General features: G+C 40.4%; 1 protein-coding gene across 1 annotated transcript in view; it reads left to right on the plus strand.

The window, feature by feature from the left end:
• Window positions 1–16,728, plus strand: part of LOC139199907 (CD166 antigen homolog A-like) — a 35,856-nt gene extending 19,128 nt beyond the window's left edge. Inside the window, exons 2-16 of the mRNA XM_070829106.1 lie at window positions 6,441–6,547; window positions 6,789–7,005; window positions 7,157–7,221; window positions 7,652–7,739; window positions 7,984–8,157; window positions 9,712–9,836; window positions 9,948–10,080; window positions 10,423–10,535; window positions 10,630–10,756; window positions 11,440–11,561; window positions 13,910–14,042; window positions 14,809–14,838; window positions 15,302–15,413; window positions 16,303–16,438; window positions 16,530–16,728. Coding sequence (XP_070685207.1) covers window positions 6,441–6,547; window positions 6,789–7,005; window positions 7,157–7,221; window positions 7,652–7,739; window positions 7,984–8,157; window positions 9,712–9,836; window positions 9,948–10,080; window positions 10,423–10,535; window positions 10,630–10,756; window positions 11,440–11,561; window positions 13,910–14,042; window positions 14,809–14,838; window positions 15,302–15,413; window positions 16,303–16,405 — 1,649 coding nt within the window. The 3' untranslated portion in view covers window positions 16,406–16,438; window positions 16,530–16,728. The remainder of the gene's footprint in view (window positions 1–6,440; window positions 6,548–6,788; window positions 7,006–7,156; window positions 7,222–7,651; window positions 7,740–7,983; window positions 8,158–9,711; window positions 9,837–9,947; window positions 10,081–10,422; window positions 10,536–10,629; window positions 10,757–11,439; window positions 11,562–13,909; window positions 14,043–14,808; window positions 14,839–15,301; window positions 15,414–16,302; window positions 16,439–16,529) is intronic.
• The last annotated feature ends 1,507 nt before the right edge of the window (window positions 16,729–18,235 follow it).

An 18,235-nucleotide genomic window follows, 5' to 3' on the forward strand; every position in this document is an offset into this window, starting at 1 on the left:
AGTGCTTACACTTCATACCATTGGGAATTTGAATGTTTGAACCCAATTTCATGGCAGTCCATCTAAATGTTGTAGAGACTTGTTGAAAACTACAAATATCATCCCCACAGAGGCTCTGGAGGAAGGTTGGGGGTCCTGAAAGACTTTGTGGGCCATGAATGTCTGTACAAAATTTGAAGGCAATCCATCCGACAATTGTTGAGCTATTTCATTCTGGACCAAAGTGGTGGATTTATTCAGGGACAGACATCCTCATCACATGAGCAAACCACTAGCACGGCTAAAACATTTGTTGCCTACACATAAAAGTGAGGGATGCGTAATGTTTTTGAAAAATACTCCTACCCCGCTCCTCTAAAAGCAACATACTGAACAGAACATACTGGACAATTTGTTCTGCCTGCCTCCTCATTAAACTTTTCAACAGTAGAGTGTCAACCATGGACATTAGTTTTTTTATGCTAGTTCTCGACAGTCCAGAAAAACAATACAAGCCGATGCCTTTAGTTTTATGCTATAAAGTTGCTGTCGGGCAATTACAGTTGGCAGGAAAAAGTAAAATTATAGTGCAGACAATGTTGATGCTTGGAATGGTGCTTCCATGGTTCAGCCTGCAACAAAAAGGGAATTTGTGTGAAAGGGATGTTGTGCAAGTGTGCTGTCAGTTATCCATCAGTGACATGATTACACCCCTTCCCTTGAGAAAGAGAGAGAGAGAGAGAGAGAGGAGATAGTGAGGATGTAGCTGTTTTTTTCTTTAAATATATCTTCTGCTAGCTTGTCTGGAACACTTTCTCAGCATGAACTGATATTGTGACAGAATTCAAATGCAGTCACATGCTTGTCGTAGTTAGTAACGAGTTAGGGTGTACGGAGTGAAATAGCTGACAAAATACCAGCATATAGAGCTCATATTTTAGCAAATAGCTACAAGGATGCTTTGGGGCCCCTGGGTGGTAGACTTAGCAATTTTCCAAAACCCACACCTTTCCATATGACAGCAGCTCCTCTATTTTCTTGACAGCAAGTAATGACAAATTGAGCTTATTAAACCACTGATCTCTTCTCATTCCAGATACTTGATATAGCTAATCAAAATTCAGCACTTGTTAAATTATTAAAGAAAAGACAAGGACAAGAAGCTGAATGTCACGGAAGGTTAGGTTTTCTTTGATTTCTCGTTCCTTAGGCAAGCACCGTTCACTATAAGAATCTAGCCTTTCCTCAAGTGTTATTGATCCAGCTGAAGTGGTTCTGTCTGCCCTGCTCACTGCTGAACCGCTTCTGAAGCGAGGCTATTTGCCATCAAGTCTTCGTGGGCATGTGCCATGGGATCTCCATTCACTGCACAATCCTCATTTTCAGCACTTAATAAGTTTGGGCCTGCGTTTTCTTGTTGATGTTGCAGCTGAAAGACGTGCGCACACTCTCAGACACACACAAACCGGAGGGCGTAAGGTAGCAAAACAGGGATATAGAGACTAGTGCGGAGAGGTAGCTGATTTCCCTGGTGAGCTTATATCAGAGCTGTCGTCACCTGTCTCTTCTCTGGGATAGAAGCGCCTTAATCATGAACATGAAAGTGTCTCCTGTGGCGCTGCCTCCTGTCTCTGTCGCTCGCCTGTCTATTACTTGATTTACCATCACCGGAGTATTAGCAATTTTTTTTTGTGTCCAGTATGAGAACTCTGCTTTCATAAGTATAGAGAAATTCACTTGAAACCTGGCGAGCAAAGTTATTTCAGGTTCAGGTGACTAAAGTGGCCATAAATGATTTGTGAAGACGCAGACGTAGTGCATTGGAATATAGTAATATATTTAAGCCCAGTCTTCTTTTTGATGTCCTGGGGACCCCAAAGCCCTCTTTAACAGCTTAAAAAACTGTTTTATCAGCTTGATACTTGCCAACTTGAGAATTGCTTGTAAACATGATTTTGAACTGATTGCGTGTTTCAACGGTCTGAAATGGCTCATTACTTATAATTGGAGCCACTGAAAATCCGGCTATAAAACATGGTTAAGTACCATGGATTTTCACATGCTTTATTTCTGTGAATAGCCTTGACAGTAGTTTATTTGCACAGCACTGTTCCTCCCAAATCTCAGATAAGTCCATTCATATTTCTGTTAAAGCAGTTTTTTGAACAGTTTGTTCATTAAATCTCTCTACAACATTAGTACTGTTGCAATTAATGAAAGCAAATGTTAGATTTCTTTGTATAAGTGTTGGATATGTATTTATTCGTGTGTATTCCATTCTGTTTGTTGCAAAGAGAGGAGTTACCACTTCAATGTGTGTCTAAATATTGCGTTTTATTAAGGTCATACAAAAAAAGGTACTTAAAGGTGAGGAAGTTGGAATTATTATTACTCTTATTACACAGACAGACCCCAAACAATAAAGGTGTGAAGCCAATCATAATGAAACACAAGCGTCGGACTGTCTGTTACCACTTCCCATTGCCCTCTCATCTTATAGACAACTGTTCGAAGTGATCATATTTTGTATGCATGGTGTGTGCATGTGTTTGTCAACGTGAAGTCATTCTGTTCACCTACTTTTGTAGCGAAGGATTACCTTATCTCAGTAAGCAGCAGGAGCTTTGTCTTCTGTAACTCAACATGTGCGATTAGTTCTCATTGTGTAACAGTGTAATCTGTGCAGATAAAGCCTTTTCCTTAATACAGACTCTTTTAAAGTTCTCAGAGAGGCTGAACACAGCTTTATTTGAATATTCAAAAATGCCTATTTGAATTTGAAATGTAAGGAGTCCATTATACAGGAAGCGCGATAACCTTTCCAGCACTGCAGTGCTTGCAGTGTAACCTGCATAAAACTGACTCGTGTTATTTCACATTTGTAAGATTCAGCAGAAGAGGTTGCGCTGCACTATCGCCTGAAAAATTAGAGCCTCAACATCAGGAAAACATGTGTGGACTTGGTTGCCAACTAGATTCTGAAAAACAGTGGATGTTTCCTCAACCTTTAGAGTATCCCGGCACCAGCACGTCCAGTTGTAGCACATAATCTAGATGCTGGCAGAATGTTTTTGGCAACCTGAGTAACTCCAAAAATGTAGTGTAGCAGAATATCATCAGATTTGACACAATCATACAAAACATGTCCCCATGTCTTGCACAGAGGGCTCATTAACCTCCTCCTCTTAATAGATTCACAATGTCTCCATCTTCCTTTTTCTGCCCAGCGTGTACAATCTTTTCTGCTTGGGCCAGAAACATGCACATGTAGCTGAAGCTCATTCAAGCATGAGAGTCGGTTTCATTAGATTTACAGATAGACAAAACAAGGGAGTGTCGGATGCTGTGTCCACACCAGTAGTCTGCATTACCATTTCAGGTGGATTGGACTGATGTGCACCCAGTTGCCAAAATATGCATGTGAACAAGACTGTGAAATGCAGGCATTAACTTGTGCAGAGTGCAAATACCTAAAGCTGGATATTTCTCTTTTGATTTTACTAACCAGAATCCCTTATTGAGATCAGTGATTGACGTGATTCTAAATATGATTTTAATTCTTTTAATTAACTTTGAATGTGAGAGGAACATATTTTAGGTGTGGCAAATCACGGAAATTAACAGGAATCAATGCAGGTGTAGGTACCAGATGTGCTCTGCCCGTTAGATCTGCTCGAGGCCCTGCGTTTACGGATGACTTTACACATTATAACATCACGGATGGTTGTACAAATGAAATTGCTGTTGAAATGCTGTAATTTATTCTGTGTGCATAAATGTCTTGCTGCAGTCTTGGACTATTATTTATTAAAAAGAATATCAATTCTTTGGTGTAGACATTCTCAATCACTGTCTCGGTGAAACTAAATGTAAAAACAAATCTTAAAATCTAATAAAAGATGATATAGCATAGTAACAAACTGAACTCGTGGCACAAAGCTTATGAAATTTGAGTGCTGTAATGTTTATTTGAAATCATTACATTTTATTATGTGTAAATCTCCGGCCTGCAGCCAATCATTATGTCATAAAGAAATGGCTCTGTTGTGCTGTACTTGACAAGTGGCAGAGCTTAACCCTGTGTGTGGCAAAAAAATGTCTGGTGAGACTGTTAACAGTTGAAATGTGCTGAGGTTTGTTTTGTCTCGTGCTGTCACCACTAAATGTCGCCGAGCCTTATTTAAATGCAGGCATCGTATCGATGGGAAGGAAGGGAAGGGGCTTTGGTGTCTGCGTTTCTCAAATAGTTTTTATTGGGTGGGTTGTTTGATGCTCCTGCTTCATGGATAGATCTCCAAGCACTGGTTATTGTCATCACCACAGATAAACCTTTTGTTCTCTTCTGTGTATATTCTGTTTCCTGTCTCTGCATCGGCTATTCCTGGTGTTATTGCATCCATCTTTGAAGGGCTAGGTGATTTTATATTGATGCCATATAGAAGTGAATTAGGAAACCTACTGAAAATGGTATTTAGTTCAGTCTCTTGGTTTGATTATTGCCTCTTGTCCCATTTGAAGAAATCAAAATCAGCCACTAGTATGTTGAGCTATTGTGTTTTTTAAAGGAATAATTTGACATCTTTGGAAATACACTATTCGCTGAGATGAGAGGATTGATACTACTCTCGTATATGTCTAATAAATATGTAGAGATGGCAGCCTGGCCTGGCTCTGGACCCTGTAAAATCACCAAAAAACCTGTTGTTTTTACTCTTTACTCTCTGTACAGATCAGAGAAGCAAGGTGTAACATGCTAAATTGAGCTTTAGAGGTACTGGCAGGTAGACTTTGTCATGTTTGAACAGATCCAGGCGAGCTGCGTCCAGTCTTAAAGCTAAGCTAAGCCAACCTGGCTGCTGGCTGAAGCTTCATATTTAACAGGCACACGAGCCGTATCGATCTTATCATCTAACTCTCCGCAAGAGAATCAATGCATTTTCCAAATGTCGAGCTATTCCTCTAAAGTGACACGAGTGGCCACGGCACAGGACAGTCTTATCAGCGACAGCAATGGAAGGAAACGACTTAAAGATAACGCACAGCAGAGCTAAACATGAGGCGGAATATTTCCTGTTGAAAATGATATTGTTAAATTGTCTGTTGTTTGTCATCTGCTTGCCGTAGTGGTTTCACTGACAGGCTCTTCAGATGCCACTTAGTTCAGCGCTTGACTGGTGTTGTTTTCAGAGCTGACAGTTCATAAAGATGAGTGACAAGTGTCTTAGTGTGAACTTGTTCAGCTGAATGTCAGGAGGATGGCAGTAACAGCACACTTTGTTGACTGGAGGCAAACCGTTTCATATTGTGGTGTATCTTGTAATGCATTACAGGAGCCCATAACCGTTTTATGAACTTATTTGATTATGTGAAATTGAATTGAAATTTGATGCTAGAATGAAACCTGACAAAAGGTGGTTTAACATGTGGGAACAAAACAGAGCAGGACGTAGACGTTTGTGCACCTCCGAACATCCTGACATCACAAGCAACTGTGCAAATATGCCCTCAGGGTCCCAGTTGTTACTCTCTCCCAATGTAGACAATGGTAACCATAGTAAAAGCATTTACTTTCATTCAAACGGGATTCAAATGAGTGTCACGCACAAAGCAAATGAATTAACCGCCCCATCTTTGCACCACTCTGAGGAAACCTTTAAAAGTCTGATGAGTTAAGAGGAGAAATTGGAAATTAAACTTTCGTAGCAGTGCAGAAATGGCATTACAGTTTGCAGCTGTTGTTTTGTGCATGAATATAACCAGACAATTTCAGGGTTGAATGCACACCGAATATTTGAGCATCTTCATTGTTTTGGGCTTTCCCTGTAAACACACCAACATTGTTTGTCACTGAATCTACTGATAGAAACTGGTTGGCCACTGCTTTGTTCTCTCACACTTTACTGAAATGCTGATGAGCTGTTTTGTGGTTTAGCTGTCAGATTTTCCTTTATACACACACCCACTCATCCATTTACCCCAGCCTGAAATCCTAGAGGTCTGAAATGTGAATCTGAATACCAAAAAAAAACAGAGCAACACCACATTTTCAGTCAGGCCATGGCAGCCTCTTCTTCCCTGTGGCCCTCTGGCTCTCCCCTCATCGCAGTCCATTGAAACAATTCTGCTGGCACCCTCCTCCCATCCCCCTCTCAAGCACTTTGTCTCCATGGCAATGTTTTGAATGAAATTTAGGGCAGTAGAGGTTGTTTTTTTTTTGTTTTTTAACCAAGGAAGCTGTAGAATTAGCAGAACTCTCTGGAAATGGCTCTCAGTGTATGTAGGCGAACACTAAGTGGTATTGATAAATGTCAGTCAAATATGTACAGAAAGGAAGGCCTTTGAAGCCTTCAGAATAATAACGGATTTCAATTTTCAGTCAAAGAATTTCATGCTGTGCTGGAGCTGACCAGATTAGCCCCTCTGAAAAAGTAATTGAAAAATGTGTCTTTTCTCTTTCACAGTCAGCGGTTTAGAGACTGTTATCGGCCTGTATGGGGAAACACTCGAGATCCCGTGCAACAATGAAAAAATAAAGGAAGAAGACATCAAGATGACTAAATGGAAATATGTAAGTCACAGCAGAGGTCAATAGATTCAAAATGGTGAAGTCTGTCTGACACCCACTTATCGTGTCTGAACCACGCCCAGTCTGAGTGCATATGCCGTGCATTAGACCATGCATCTGTCCCTCCATATGACACTGCATGAACAGAGGGCGTGGAACCAAACACTGTGTGCTTTTATTTGAACTGGAAGCCAGTGCCATATGTGACAGGCATTTAACAAACACACTCTGCTTCGCTCTCCAGGACAAAGGAGAGGGACTTCCAGGAGACCTGCTGGTCAAGCAGAAAAACCAAAATGTCTCAATCAGCGCCAATGATGAATACAAGGACCGTGTGGACATGACTGCAAACTCCAGCCTGCTGCTTTCTGCGGCCAAGCTGACCGACCAGCGGACTTTCACCTGCATGGTGGTGGGCAGCGGAGACATCGCAGAATACCCCGTTAATGTGGTGATCAACAGTGAGTGCAAGCTGGCACAAGTACAGAATAATTTCTTCAGAATAACCTTTTAAGGGAGGCGTTAACTTAAGTGATAGGATGACTAACATGCGCAGCACGCAAATCACCTACAATAACACCCTGATCATTAACACACTTTCATGTATTGCAGAGATGCCTGCAAGCCTGAGGATTTCTGACAAAGCTGAGGAACTGGAGATTGGCAAACTTACAAAGGTGAGTTTTTAATGATAAACATTGCTTATACCTACATTATTTTAAGCAGTAAACCATCAAGGGAAATCCCTCACTTGAGCTAAGGTATCTTGAGGCATAGCAGAGTCCATGGTACCACAGCAATGAGTTCTTTGAAGTGATTCTCATGAATTAGTTAAGAGCAGAGTCCCCCCTACTGCAATTAAAATACCCAAAGGATCTGAGGGGCTTTAGAAATGCTTTGGGCATTTCATGGTCTGTTGCGTAGAAAAACGACTTGGTCCTCAAATGCCGGAGAGGCACTAAAAAAGCTAATATGTTGAGATGTTTGGTCATTTAAAAAGATGTAGATTTATTCGAAATGCATGAAATTGTGATTTTTAAAAGAATATTTCTGTCCTTGAATGCAGGTTTTTGCTATTTTTTTAAAGATTTTTTCTTTCTTCCACAGCTCGGAGCATGTGTTGCAGAAGACGCCAATCCTGCTGCAAATATCACATGGTTAAAGAATAAAAAGCCTCTGGTGGCTGATGGGAAAGGTGTGTGTGTTCTTCATCCTGTCACATGTTCATAAGAGCCAACAGAACTGCTTTTTGGAGTGGGTCTGACATTTATAAATATTACATACACAAATGTATTTATTCTCTCTGACTGGGACCTGTAAATTATTCTTCAGTGATGAATTGCACTGCACTCGCCAATAGTGTGAATGCAGTCTTTTGGTCACTACGCCATTTTTCCTTTGTTACAGTTTTCAGACACAGTTGTTTGTTTTGTGTTCAGGGATTTCCATCCAATCATCGGTGCTGGTAGACCCTGATACAGGCCTTTCGACCACTACCTCAGTACTGGAGTACTCGGCTGAGAAGGGAGACGCAGACGGCCAGTTCAGCTGCAGCACTCAGCACACTGCGGGCATCGAGCTGGTGTCCTCTCCGGTGACCTTTACTATAACCTGTGAGTCACCAAACCTCTCTAACAACTTTCACCGGACACACTTTCTAAACTGCACTAACTGCTGCCTGCAGACCAGATGTTGTCAGAGTAACTTCAGCACAACAAAAAATACTAAAAATCATCACCACCATAGTAAATATGACGCTGCAGTCAGCAGGTCAGCTTATCTTAACATGGAGACTGGAAACAGCTTGCCAGCCAAGAAGCAACTCGTCTAAAACCAGAACTTTCTGTTTTAACATTTCCGTTTTTGTATGGATTTAGCAGACAAGATGTAACGTTTTAATTAGTGAACATTAGGGGTTCTAAGCCACAGAGTTGCTTCTCCCTGTTTCCAGCCGTAATGCAAAGCTAAGCTAACCGTCCCCTGCAGGAGCCTGACATTTAGCAGACAGATATGAGAGTGGTATTGATCCTCTCGTGTAACTCTTGGCAAGAAAGCAGATGCGCATTTATCAAAATGTCGAACTATTCCTTTATGTATTTTCTCAAATCTGGCACATGGCAGTAAATATGTTCTATTCTTAAAAAAGAGAAGAAAAAAGATAGTTGTGCAGATTAAAAGGAGGTTAGATGCACTCCAGTTTTGTTGAAAATATGAAAAGTTGAAAAGTTTCCACTTTCAGAAATTCACTCTGGCCATACTGTTTTATACCACGTTGATCTGTTTAAGAATTTTCCAAGTGGTATTTGACTTGTTGTGCCCCATGAGCATTGGATTTTTTTTCCTTCATTTAAAAAAAAGTTTGGTATTCGTGTTGACAGAAGAGGAACAGTAGTGCTGTCTTCAAATCTGAGCATCAATTATTAAAGTGGGTATGGTTCTATCGACTGCAATGCTGCCAAATGCTGTTTAATATGACCTAACATGAATTAAAAAATACACTCAAAGTCTGACTATTAAATTGATATCAAGGTTTTTTTCAACATCGCATTCAGCGTCTCACTGGGCTTTTTCAAGACTACATCAGCAGCAGCAGTCCCTGACCCACACGCTCTCAACGAAGCCCAAGAAAAGCTCTTTAAAATCCTCAGCTGTAGCCAGTGAAGACAGACTGCCGCCTCTGTTATTTTTCAGACTGTATTAACAATTCTTCTGATTTCAGCCGAGCAAGGCAAGAGTAACGGCACTTTTTAATGGTGACAGCTAAAAAATGAGGTGTGGATTCTTTAACTCTGTAGTGGGATTTATACCGAACACGGCATTCAATGTTGAAGTTACCTGCTCGCCATGGCCTTATCAGAGGTGCAAAGACTTTCTTAGATGAAATGTGAAGAGTTTGTCTCAGTTGGAGCAGAAGCGTTGAGCTCTGAAAGGATTGCTTGGTTGAGTGCCTGAGAATATGACTGTAATTCAACCATCTCCTCTGCTGCATTTTGAAGTTGGTCATAACCAACACTGAGGCAGAAAGTTACAGCTCACTGTAGTGGACAGCCGCCGTCCGTCTCTGCAGTCCCCACAGTGAGCTGTTGGGGGCACACGCTCCACTTAATACAGCCTCCACCCTCGCATACATTCCCTCTCTGACTTTTTATCACCTATTTTCTGCACAGACTCCACAGAGAACGTCGTCCTTCAGGTCATTGCTCAGGACCCTCTGGTGGAGGGAGACGACGTGACTCTGAAGTGTGTGGCGGACGGTAACCCAGCTCCCACTAGCTTTACTTTCCACCTTAAGGTACACATTCTCAGCATTTAGAACTGTATATAAAACTGTATTATGTTGTTTTTCTTCGACAAGACGTCATAAACTAATCACCTGCCGCTGTTTGGCTGTATGTCTATGAAGGGTGAGCCGGTGAAAGTGGAAAACACGGATAGTTACACCATCACGAATGTCTCTCGTGACACCACTGGTGAATACAAATGCTCTCTGATTGACAACCCAACAATGGAAGCATCTAAGAAGATCACAGTTTACTGTAAGACACCAAAACATGTTGTATTTCCTGAAAAATAGAAATAACTGCAATTTTGCCACACACCAGTGTCATTGTCATTGTAATTCCTGTTTTGCTTGTAATCTTATTTGTTACTGTGAAAAATGCTTGCTAGAGAATAGAAAGCCTAATGTCTCTCTTTGCCAGCCTACCTGTCTTGCTGTGCTTTGTAAGGAAAATTGTTGTGTCAACCGTGCTGCCTCTAATAAGCTGCATCCGCGGGGCTGTGAGCCAAGTGTAGGGTTGTATGGTTAAGAACAGGAATGTTTTGACCCTTGTCAGGCCTTCGAACGATCTTTTCACAATCCTCTCCTCCCCTTTTAGACCTTGACATCAATTTAAGCCCCTCTGGAAATATCGTCAAGAGCGCCGGTGAGGCCTTGGATCTGTCTCTGTCCATTGCTGCTTCAGGAAAGTCAAAGGTGTCCTGGACAAAGGTAAAATCAATCTTCGGTACAGCAGAGCTGAAATCGATGAAGATACGTTTGTGCATGTCACTGACAGTGGTCATATTTTTTTCCCTGAATTCAGGATAATATTAAACTGGATAAAGAGCCCGAGTTTACCAAGCTGACTTACTCAGACTCTGGCCGCTATGAGTGTGAGGTGACAATGGGGCTCCTCAGCCGAAAAGCTTCATTTGAGCTCCTTGTTGAAGGTAAGGGCTGAAAAGAAGAAGAAGCTTAGAGATTTTGGGAAATATGATTGTTCTCTTTGTTGCTGAGAGTTAGATGAGAGGATTTATGCCACACTCATGTCTGTACAGCAAACAGGAAGCTACAGCCTGTTCGCTTTGCTTAGGATAAAGACGGGGGAAACACTTAGCCTGGCTCTGTGCAATGATAAGAGAATCAGCTGAAAAACTACCCCTAAAGCTCACAAATTAATATGTTGTGGCTTGTTTGTTTAAATCTTATTAAAAGAAATTGTCAAAACGACTCCTTGCAGGTTGATTGAGGGTTGCCAGGAAACCAGTAGAGACTCCAGGAAGTTAGTCACAATCACAACTTGTCATTTTCACTCTTTCTTTTTTTGTACAGATCAAACAAACTATGTATAACATTTTACCTTTAGATGGAGCCAGGCTAGCTGCTTCCCTCTGTTTCCAGTCTTTATAGTGATGCTTAAGCTAAGCTGGGTTAGTCTCCCGTGGAAGCTACACATTTAACAGACAAATACGAGAGCGGTATCAATGGCCTCTCCTCACTCTCTGCAGAAAAAGTCAGCATATTACACAAAAATATCAAACTATTCCTTCTCGGGTGTGTTCAGGAATGAAAAGCAGCCAATGAGAATCATTCTCTCATTCAGATGTATCTGAAGAGTTTCGTCCTGTTGCAGGTGCTCCAGTTATCAGGCAGCTGTCCAAACAGCCCGGTGAAGACGGCCAGCATGAAGTCTTGATCTGTGAGGTTGAAGGATCTCCAAAGCCAGCCGTTTCCTGGAGCATCAATGGCACTTCGGTATTGGTCATGCATTTATTTTTTATGATTGCAAGGCAGTTTTATTTTTTCATGTACGCTCAACTTCTTGTCTTGTTCCAGCGTGCAGGAAAATTCTTCACATTCCTCACCTCAATGCTTGAAGAAACTGAAAGCAACCATAGCCATAATAGTGATAAATAGACTACAGAAGTACCGTATATAGATGACAAAGGATAAAAGCTCAAATGCGGTAGTGTAAATTCATTGCCACCATTTATCTGGGATGGGCTTTGCAGGAGGATGTTTGGACGGTTGGACGTATCACACACACACACACACGTGCAGTCTTCTGCAAGATTCCCAGTACTTACACGCAGGACTTTTCTAGATCGATAAATCAAATTTGTTGTTGGGCTGAATGCAAACCAACCAATTTTCTCGCTGGTATTCAAGGTTAGTTTGTTTACGGTGTCCACGCCAGAGTGATGAGCATTTGGGCGTTGGGGGAGTTGTAGTGGGAGCAGATGCAGCTCGCACCACTCCTCAAAACGAGAAGTGGACTTGAAGCATGTGGCATGAAACAGCAAACACTTCTTGAGCAGCTACTTTGGCAGATATACAACAGAGGAGCAGCTGGTGAATCTGTTTACAGCACAACTATGCAAACCCATATTGTCTTAATAAAGAAGTTGAGAAGTTTTTGAGTAATTTGCCAACAGTAAAGCAGGATTACATGCTGGATCGTTTCCAGCAAATACCTTGTGTGTAGATAGTTTGAATGAAACCTAATGAATATAAATACACTGAATGGCTATTGCTGAAAAAGTCCAGTCTAGTTTAGTCTAGTTTTTGTAGAAGTCTGTCCTTTCCTTGAAACAGCCTTTTGCAAAACTTGTGTTTTTTCTGACACAGTTAAAGCAACAATTTATTGATTCAAAACAGGATGAATATCTGCTTTAAGTAAGCACTCATCCTGTTAGTTCTTCAGGTCTACCTCCGGACCACTTAGAAGCACACTTAAAACTGAAAGTTGCATGCAAAGCCTCTCATTTTTTCCCCCTTTAAAGCGGTCATTCTTTTGCTGATCAATACTGGTTGTCATAGAAATTCATGGTCTGACTAAGATGGCAACACAGTTCTTGTGCTGTAAGTAACCGTAGCAGCATCTTTAGCCAACAGCATCTAAATGTTAGCCAGTGTGTAGATTATTTTACACTTTGTGATGATATATTTAGCACAATTTAGGTGTCTGTTTCATCAATCACATTCTGAAAATGCACTTGTTTCTTCACTGGATGCTATGAATGGTTCCATTAGTAGTGAAGACAAACTACTGAGATGCCCATATGGTTGTTTAAACATAATGGCTCTGTCTGCTGAATAAATAACATCAGGAGAGATATGAAGGTGTGACTAAACAGAGTCTGTTTGAGCCTCCTCCCCTTGGACTCTGAGAGGAAGCTAAACAATCGAAGGTTTGTCAGTGTCTTGGTCCTGAGACAGATCCTGCTTTGCTTTTGCCACTCTCCCTGTGCTGCAGAGTGAGTGAATACTCACCCTGTTATGTGCATAGCAGTTTACACTGTTAGTATTTTCCCCGGCTGTCACACTTTTGAACTTATCTAGTCCAAACATATCTAGGTGGTTTTGCTCAGTGTTTCGAAAGAGTACATTTCATCATTTTCTCTGAGGCTCAAACACAGTATTTTGCACCAGACTGTCATGAAGGTATTTTTTTTTAAACAGACCCTTTTTCTCCTTTGTTTCTGTGGTGCACCTGTGTGCACACTGATAGCAGAACCACTCAATGAAGCAGTTTGAATTACATATGAACCCGAGGGTGTTTGTGTAGGATGGTTACAGTTCTTTTCAGCCCTTTCAGTCAGTGTCTAACCTCGATAACAACCTCAAAACCTGAACCTGTGCGTAATTATTAATCAAATCCAAAGGTGCACGGAACTCTTTCACTGAAGGACAAAGCATTTTGGAAATAACACACATTTCTACATGTCAGTCAAAGTTTATTTTTTCTCCTCATATTGCATGGTTTAGATCCTATTCAGGCAGAATAATGCAATAACACAGGCTCAGTAATGGATATTTACAAAATTGCCACATCCTCTTATATATGTAGAGGATGTAAAAAGGGTGTTGGCACTTTGTCTTTGTGTCTGAGGTTTTCCTCTGAGACACGAGTGTCTATATCCCAGAGGCACACAGACGGTCTTTGTCATGGAAAGGCTGAGTCACATATCAATCCAACATCGCCCCCTAGTGGTATTAGTATACACCCCTCCCATGCAGTGGGCAGGTTTATAAATGCAACAGTTCTAAGTCAGACATGTTCACACTAACATTTGTGTATATTTTCCTCTGTTATTTTTCAGTTTGATGAGAGTCCCTTCGTCAACGGAAAGATAACGCACAAGATCACAGTCGTGCCTACTGCCAATCTGACCGTCTCTTGTACGGTGTCCAATGACTTTGGCGTGGATACCAGAGCTATAACTGTGTTATCCTGTAAGTAGAAAGTGGTAGCGTAGTTCTCTCGTCTATCTCCGCTTTCTATTCCTCGCCGAAGCCTAGCCTAGTGCTCTGCCTTTGTGGGTGTATTCCTACTCTGCTCACTAACTCTTTCTGTCTGCATGTTGACTTTACATGATGTTGGTGCTTAAATAAAACCACAATGATTAAGCAGGTATGTACGTGAGGCACCTAAGTTTTTTTCTGTAGTAAAAAAAAAAAAAACCATTAAGGCTGTCATAAACCTTTCGATAAGGTTTATAGTATAGTATAACATTCCTTGCATAATCAACTAATCAGCTTTAATCCAATAAAATATGAATCAATACATGATGTATACATTACGAGGAAAACTGAATGCTGCCACTGACGTATTGACAGATTTCTGTTTTGTTATCTGGGTGGTTATTCGCCTTTTAAAAGTCACTGAGTGAAGGTCCTACTTTTTACTATCACCGTCAAAATGTATTTAATGCATGCACTTAGCACTTTGTGCACACTGTTGTCCATAAGCGTGCAGTGTTGACCTCGTTCTTTGCTCTCTCTCTCTTGCTTACTCATTCCCGCGTGTTTGAGAAAGCATTCCACCTCTCTCTTCTCCCTCGATCAGTGTGTGTATGTTGGGATGCTGGACTTAATCTGTTCTCTCTTTGAACTACTTGCATGCAAAAGTAGAATAGAAGTAGAGTAGTAATTTTTCTGGACATCAAGCTTGTTTTTTTTTTTTCGTTGGACGTTAATTTTATTTCATATCTGATTTCAGTAATTGAGGAGGTGAGAATGGATAAACAAGGTAAGTTGTAGCAGTCTTCTTGCTTGTAAGAATCGGCGGGAGGGGGGTGACAAAAGACTATGGGGGAATCAACTGTTGCTTACTGAAAGAAGGCTCTTGATCAAATATTTACCCTTGATATCACCTTGGACTCTGGAAAATCAATATTTGGACAGTGTTTTTCCTTTGATAAAATACAAATATGAAGAAATAAGAGGAATGGAGCTACCAGCATCCTGACACAATGTCAACATTGTCCATAATCCCATTGGCTGATGAAACAAGTCATAAACTAAGAATACCTGCCATTAACATTTAACTCAAGGAGTCATAACCATGTACAGTGCGGATGTGTCCACTCATCAATGCTTTTATTGCACTTAATGACTTTTTCTTCCCCATATTCACATGCATTCAGGCTGGGGTTTCTTACTGAAATGCATGTCCCAGATCTCTGATGCTTGTGTTTTTATCTCTGTTACAGACCAGTCAGATGACAGCGACCAAACCAAGTTGGTGGTTGGAGTTGTAGTCGGCCTCCTCGTCGCCACTATGGTTATAGGCCTGACATACTGGGTGTACATGAAGAAATCCAAGTAAGAAGTCAATTTAAGCCTGTCCACAAATCATAATAAAGTTATGTCACAAACTCAAGATTCACTTCAGAATCCAACATTGCACAAAGAGATAATAAGTATCATGTCATGAATATTGTTTTGTATACATGGTGAGCATCTTAACCTATTCATGTAAAAGGTGTATTTTGACAGTAGACAACCACAGAAAAATGTGTAATGTGTAATAAACAGACACAAATAGTAGCTTTGCATTACACCCACAGTGTATTCCCAGTCACCACCAAGTTACCATCTAGTACACAGCAAATCATACATGTCAGCTTCATTAAATGCCCAGAGAGGAGTGTTCATATGCTGGAATAATAGTATCTGAGGTTTTCTCTACATCTACATGCACCTTAATTTAGGATTATGAATTTTAGGATTACAGCTAATGAAAATAATCTACAAAATGTAAACCTGGAACCATCTTTTTTTTGGTTTGGATTAAACAAACGATGCTTTATGTGGTAATTAGTGGATAATGATAATGTTATCTTTGGCTGGCCTTCAGTCTTTATGCTAAGATAAGCTAACTGGCTGCTGGCTCCTGATACGTATTTGACAGACAGCTGTAAGTGGTATTGATCTTCTAATCCAACTTTTGGCCATTCCTTTAACTAAATTAATGAGAATTCACCTTAGGGGATCTGGGGCTTTTAAAAGCATGCAGGGTCTTTGGCACCGAGGCGGTGTCCTGTTTTACCTACTTAGTAATCAACCTTGCATTTGCCAAATTAAAGGAATTTGCTCTGATTGATCATGAGCACATAACTGGCTAATATAAGTACTTAGTGTGTATAAGTTTGAGTGACTGTAGAGGGAAGGTTTATCAGCACGTCGGGTAACAATGTTTTATTCTAAACAGGCAAGGAAGCTGGAAGACTGGTGAAAAGGAGAACGGGTCTTCTGAGGAGGAGAAAAAACTGGAGGAGAAAGTGGAGGAGAACAGCCAAAAAGCTGAGGTGTAAAGAAACAGCAACCACCCTTTGGGAATGTGAAAGGTAGAACACAAAAGATTTCAATTATTCATCTAAATAAACACAGTCATTCTTTTTTAAATAACATCGTTTCCATTCGCTCCTTTCTTTCCAGTGAGAACATGGAACTTTTGCACATTTCTCATCACCTCTGTCTTCGGGGGAAAAAAAACAGTGTACATTAGGATGAAGACCGTTTGGATTTGGTTTCAGGGAGAATTTTGCTAAAAAGCATATCCAAACACCCCCACAGCCCCTCAAACTCTCACTCCTCCATTCCTCAAAAAAAAAAAAAGAATGGATACTTTATGTGATATACATAACTTGTCTGCACTACTGATACACGTGTAAACTTGTCTACTATTAGGATTCATGTTTTTTAGAATGGAGTCTGGGAAACAGAAAATGCAGATCTTTCTTTTGGTTTTGTTAGTTGATGCAAGTTAAAATTACTACTAGACCAGTTGCCTTTGCTGTAAGGATGTGTAGGCCCACATTAGCCTGTGTTTGAGTGTTTGGCCCTTGGAGACATAGCAGGAACAGAGGGACGTCACCGCCATCGCTTCTTAGTTTCACTTCATCACGGTCGAACAACCTCTGCCTTCAACATCGGTGTACTAAACCCGTTTATCTGTGCATTCATTTCAGTTTGTTCATTCAGGCGTAAAAACATGTTGAAAGTGAGATGAAATTCCTGAAAGGGCTAAGGGTATATTGTTATACTCGGCATTAGTCATAGATGATGATATGATTTTCAGGAAGTAGATGATGTGCCACAGAGTTCTTTGATGTTACATGACTTTTTATTTTTTCGGTCTCGATCATGTGTACCTCCTTGTAAAATAACAAGGAGAGAAAATGAGGATAACTCAGTTCATTGCTGTTGTTCAGAAAAAGTTCATTTTGTTCTTTTTTTTTTCAAATGTACTATACATTCAACATAACCACTGTATAACACAAGCAGGTAGATTCTTGAGAGAATGAATAGCATAAGCCAACTCATTTTACTGGCTAAAGTTTGGCTGCACAAATTGGTTTACATAAAGTTGTTTGTTTTCATGCTATTCCCAAGAAAATAGTCCTTGAGCCTGTAGTTGAGAAATAATTTTTTTTTTTTTTAGTTTGTCTGTCATAGCTGCAAGTGAATTATCAATTAGCGCTCCATGGGTGTGGAGGTATGATTGTTGAGCCAGATGTCTGTCTCAAAGTAGCTGTTATGATACGTTTGCCTTCTTTTGAAAATCTACCTGTAATTGCTTCAGTTTGTGATGTGCACTAGGGTTCATGTTTTCATGTCAGATTTGTGTAGAATACGATGGAATAAGCGCAGCTGTACGTCACAATTTTGGTCCTTCGAGAGCATTTACTAAATTTGAAAAATGTACCAAGAACAGGATGTAATTGTGAAGTGTGATTTTAATTTTCTTTTTGCTATTTATACTGTGCAAGATAAAACTGTCCTGGTAGGCAAATTCACTAATCGTTGCATCATTCATAACTTGGATTTCAACCGTTAATAAATTGCTTGCAGACTTTTACAAAAATGTAATTAAGTTCTGAGTCATAAGTAGGTTGCTCAGCGTCTGGTTGAATTATAGATTCAGCATGTGATAATCTCAGACCTCCAAGCTGCTGTTTGTTGCCTACCTTGTGTTAAAACCATCAAAATTGGAAGAATGACCAAAGAAAGTGAACATTGCCATGCAAGTATTGTAAATATCTGATGTTTGTTTTTTGTACTTTTGTTTAAAATAAAGTGTACATTTGGAAAAGTGAAGTCCACTGAATATTAATTATGTTGTGAGAGTTTCACCTCTTTCA

The sequence above is a fragment of the Pempheris klunzingeri genome, chromosome 4 (genome assembly GCF_042242105.1).
Source record: "Pempheris klunzingeri isolate RE-2024b chromosome 4, fPemKlu1.hap1, whole genome shotgun sequence".
Classification (NCBI taxonomy): domain Eukaryota; kingdom Metazoa; phylum Chordata; class Actinopteri; order Acropomatiformes; family Pempheridae; genus Pempheris; species Pempheris klunzingeri.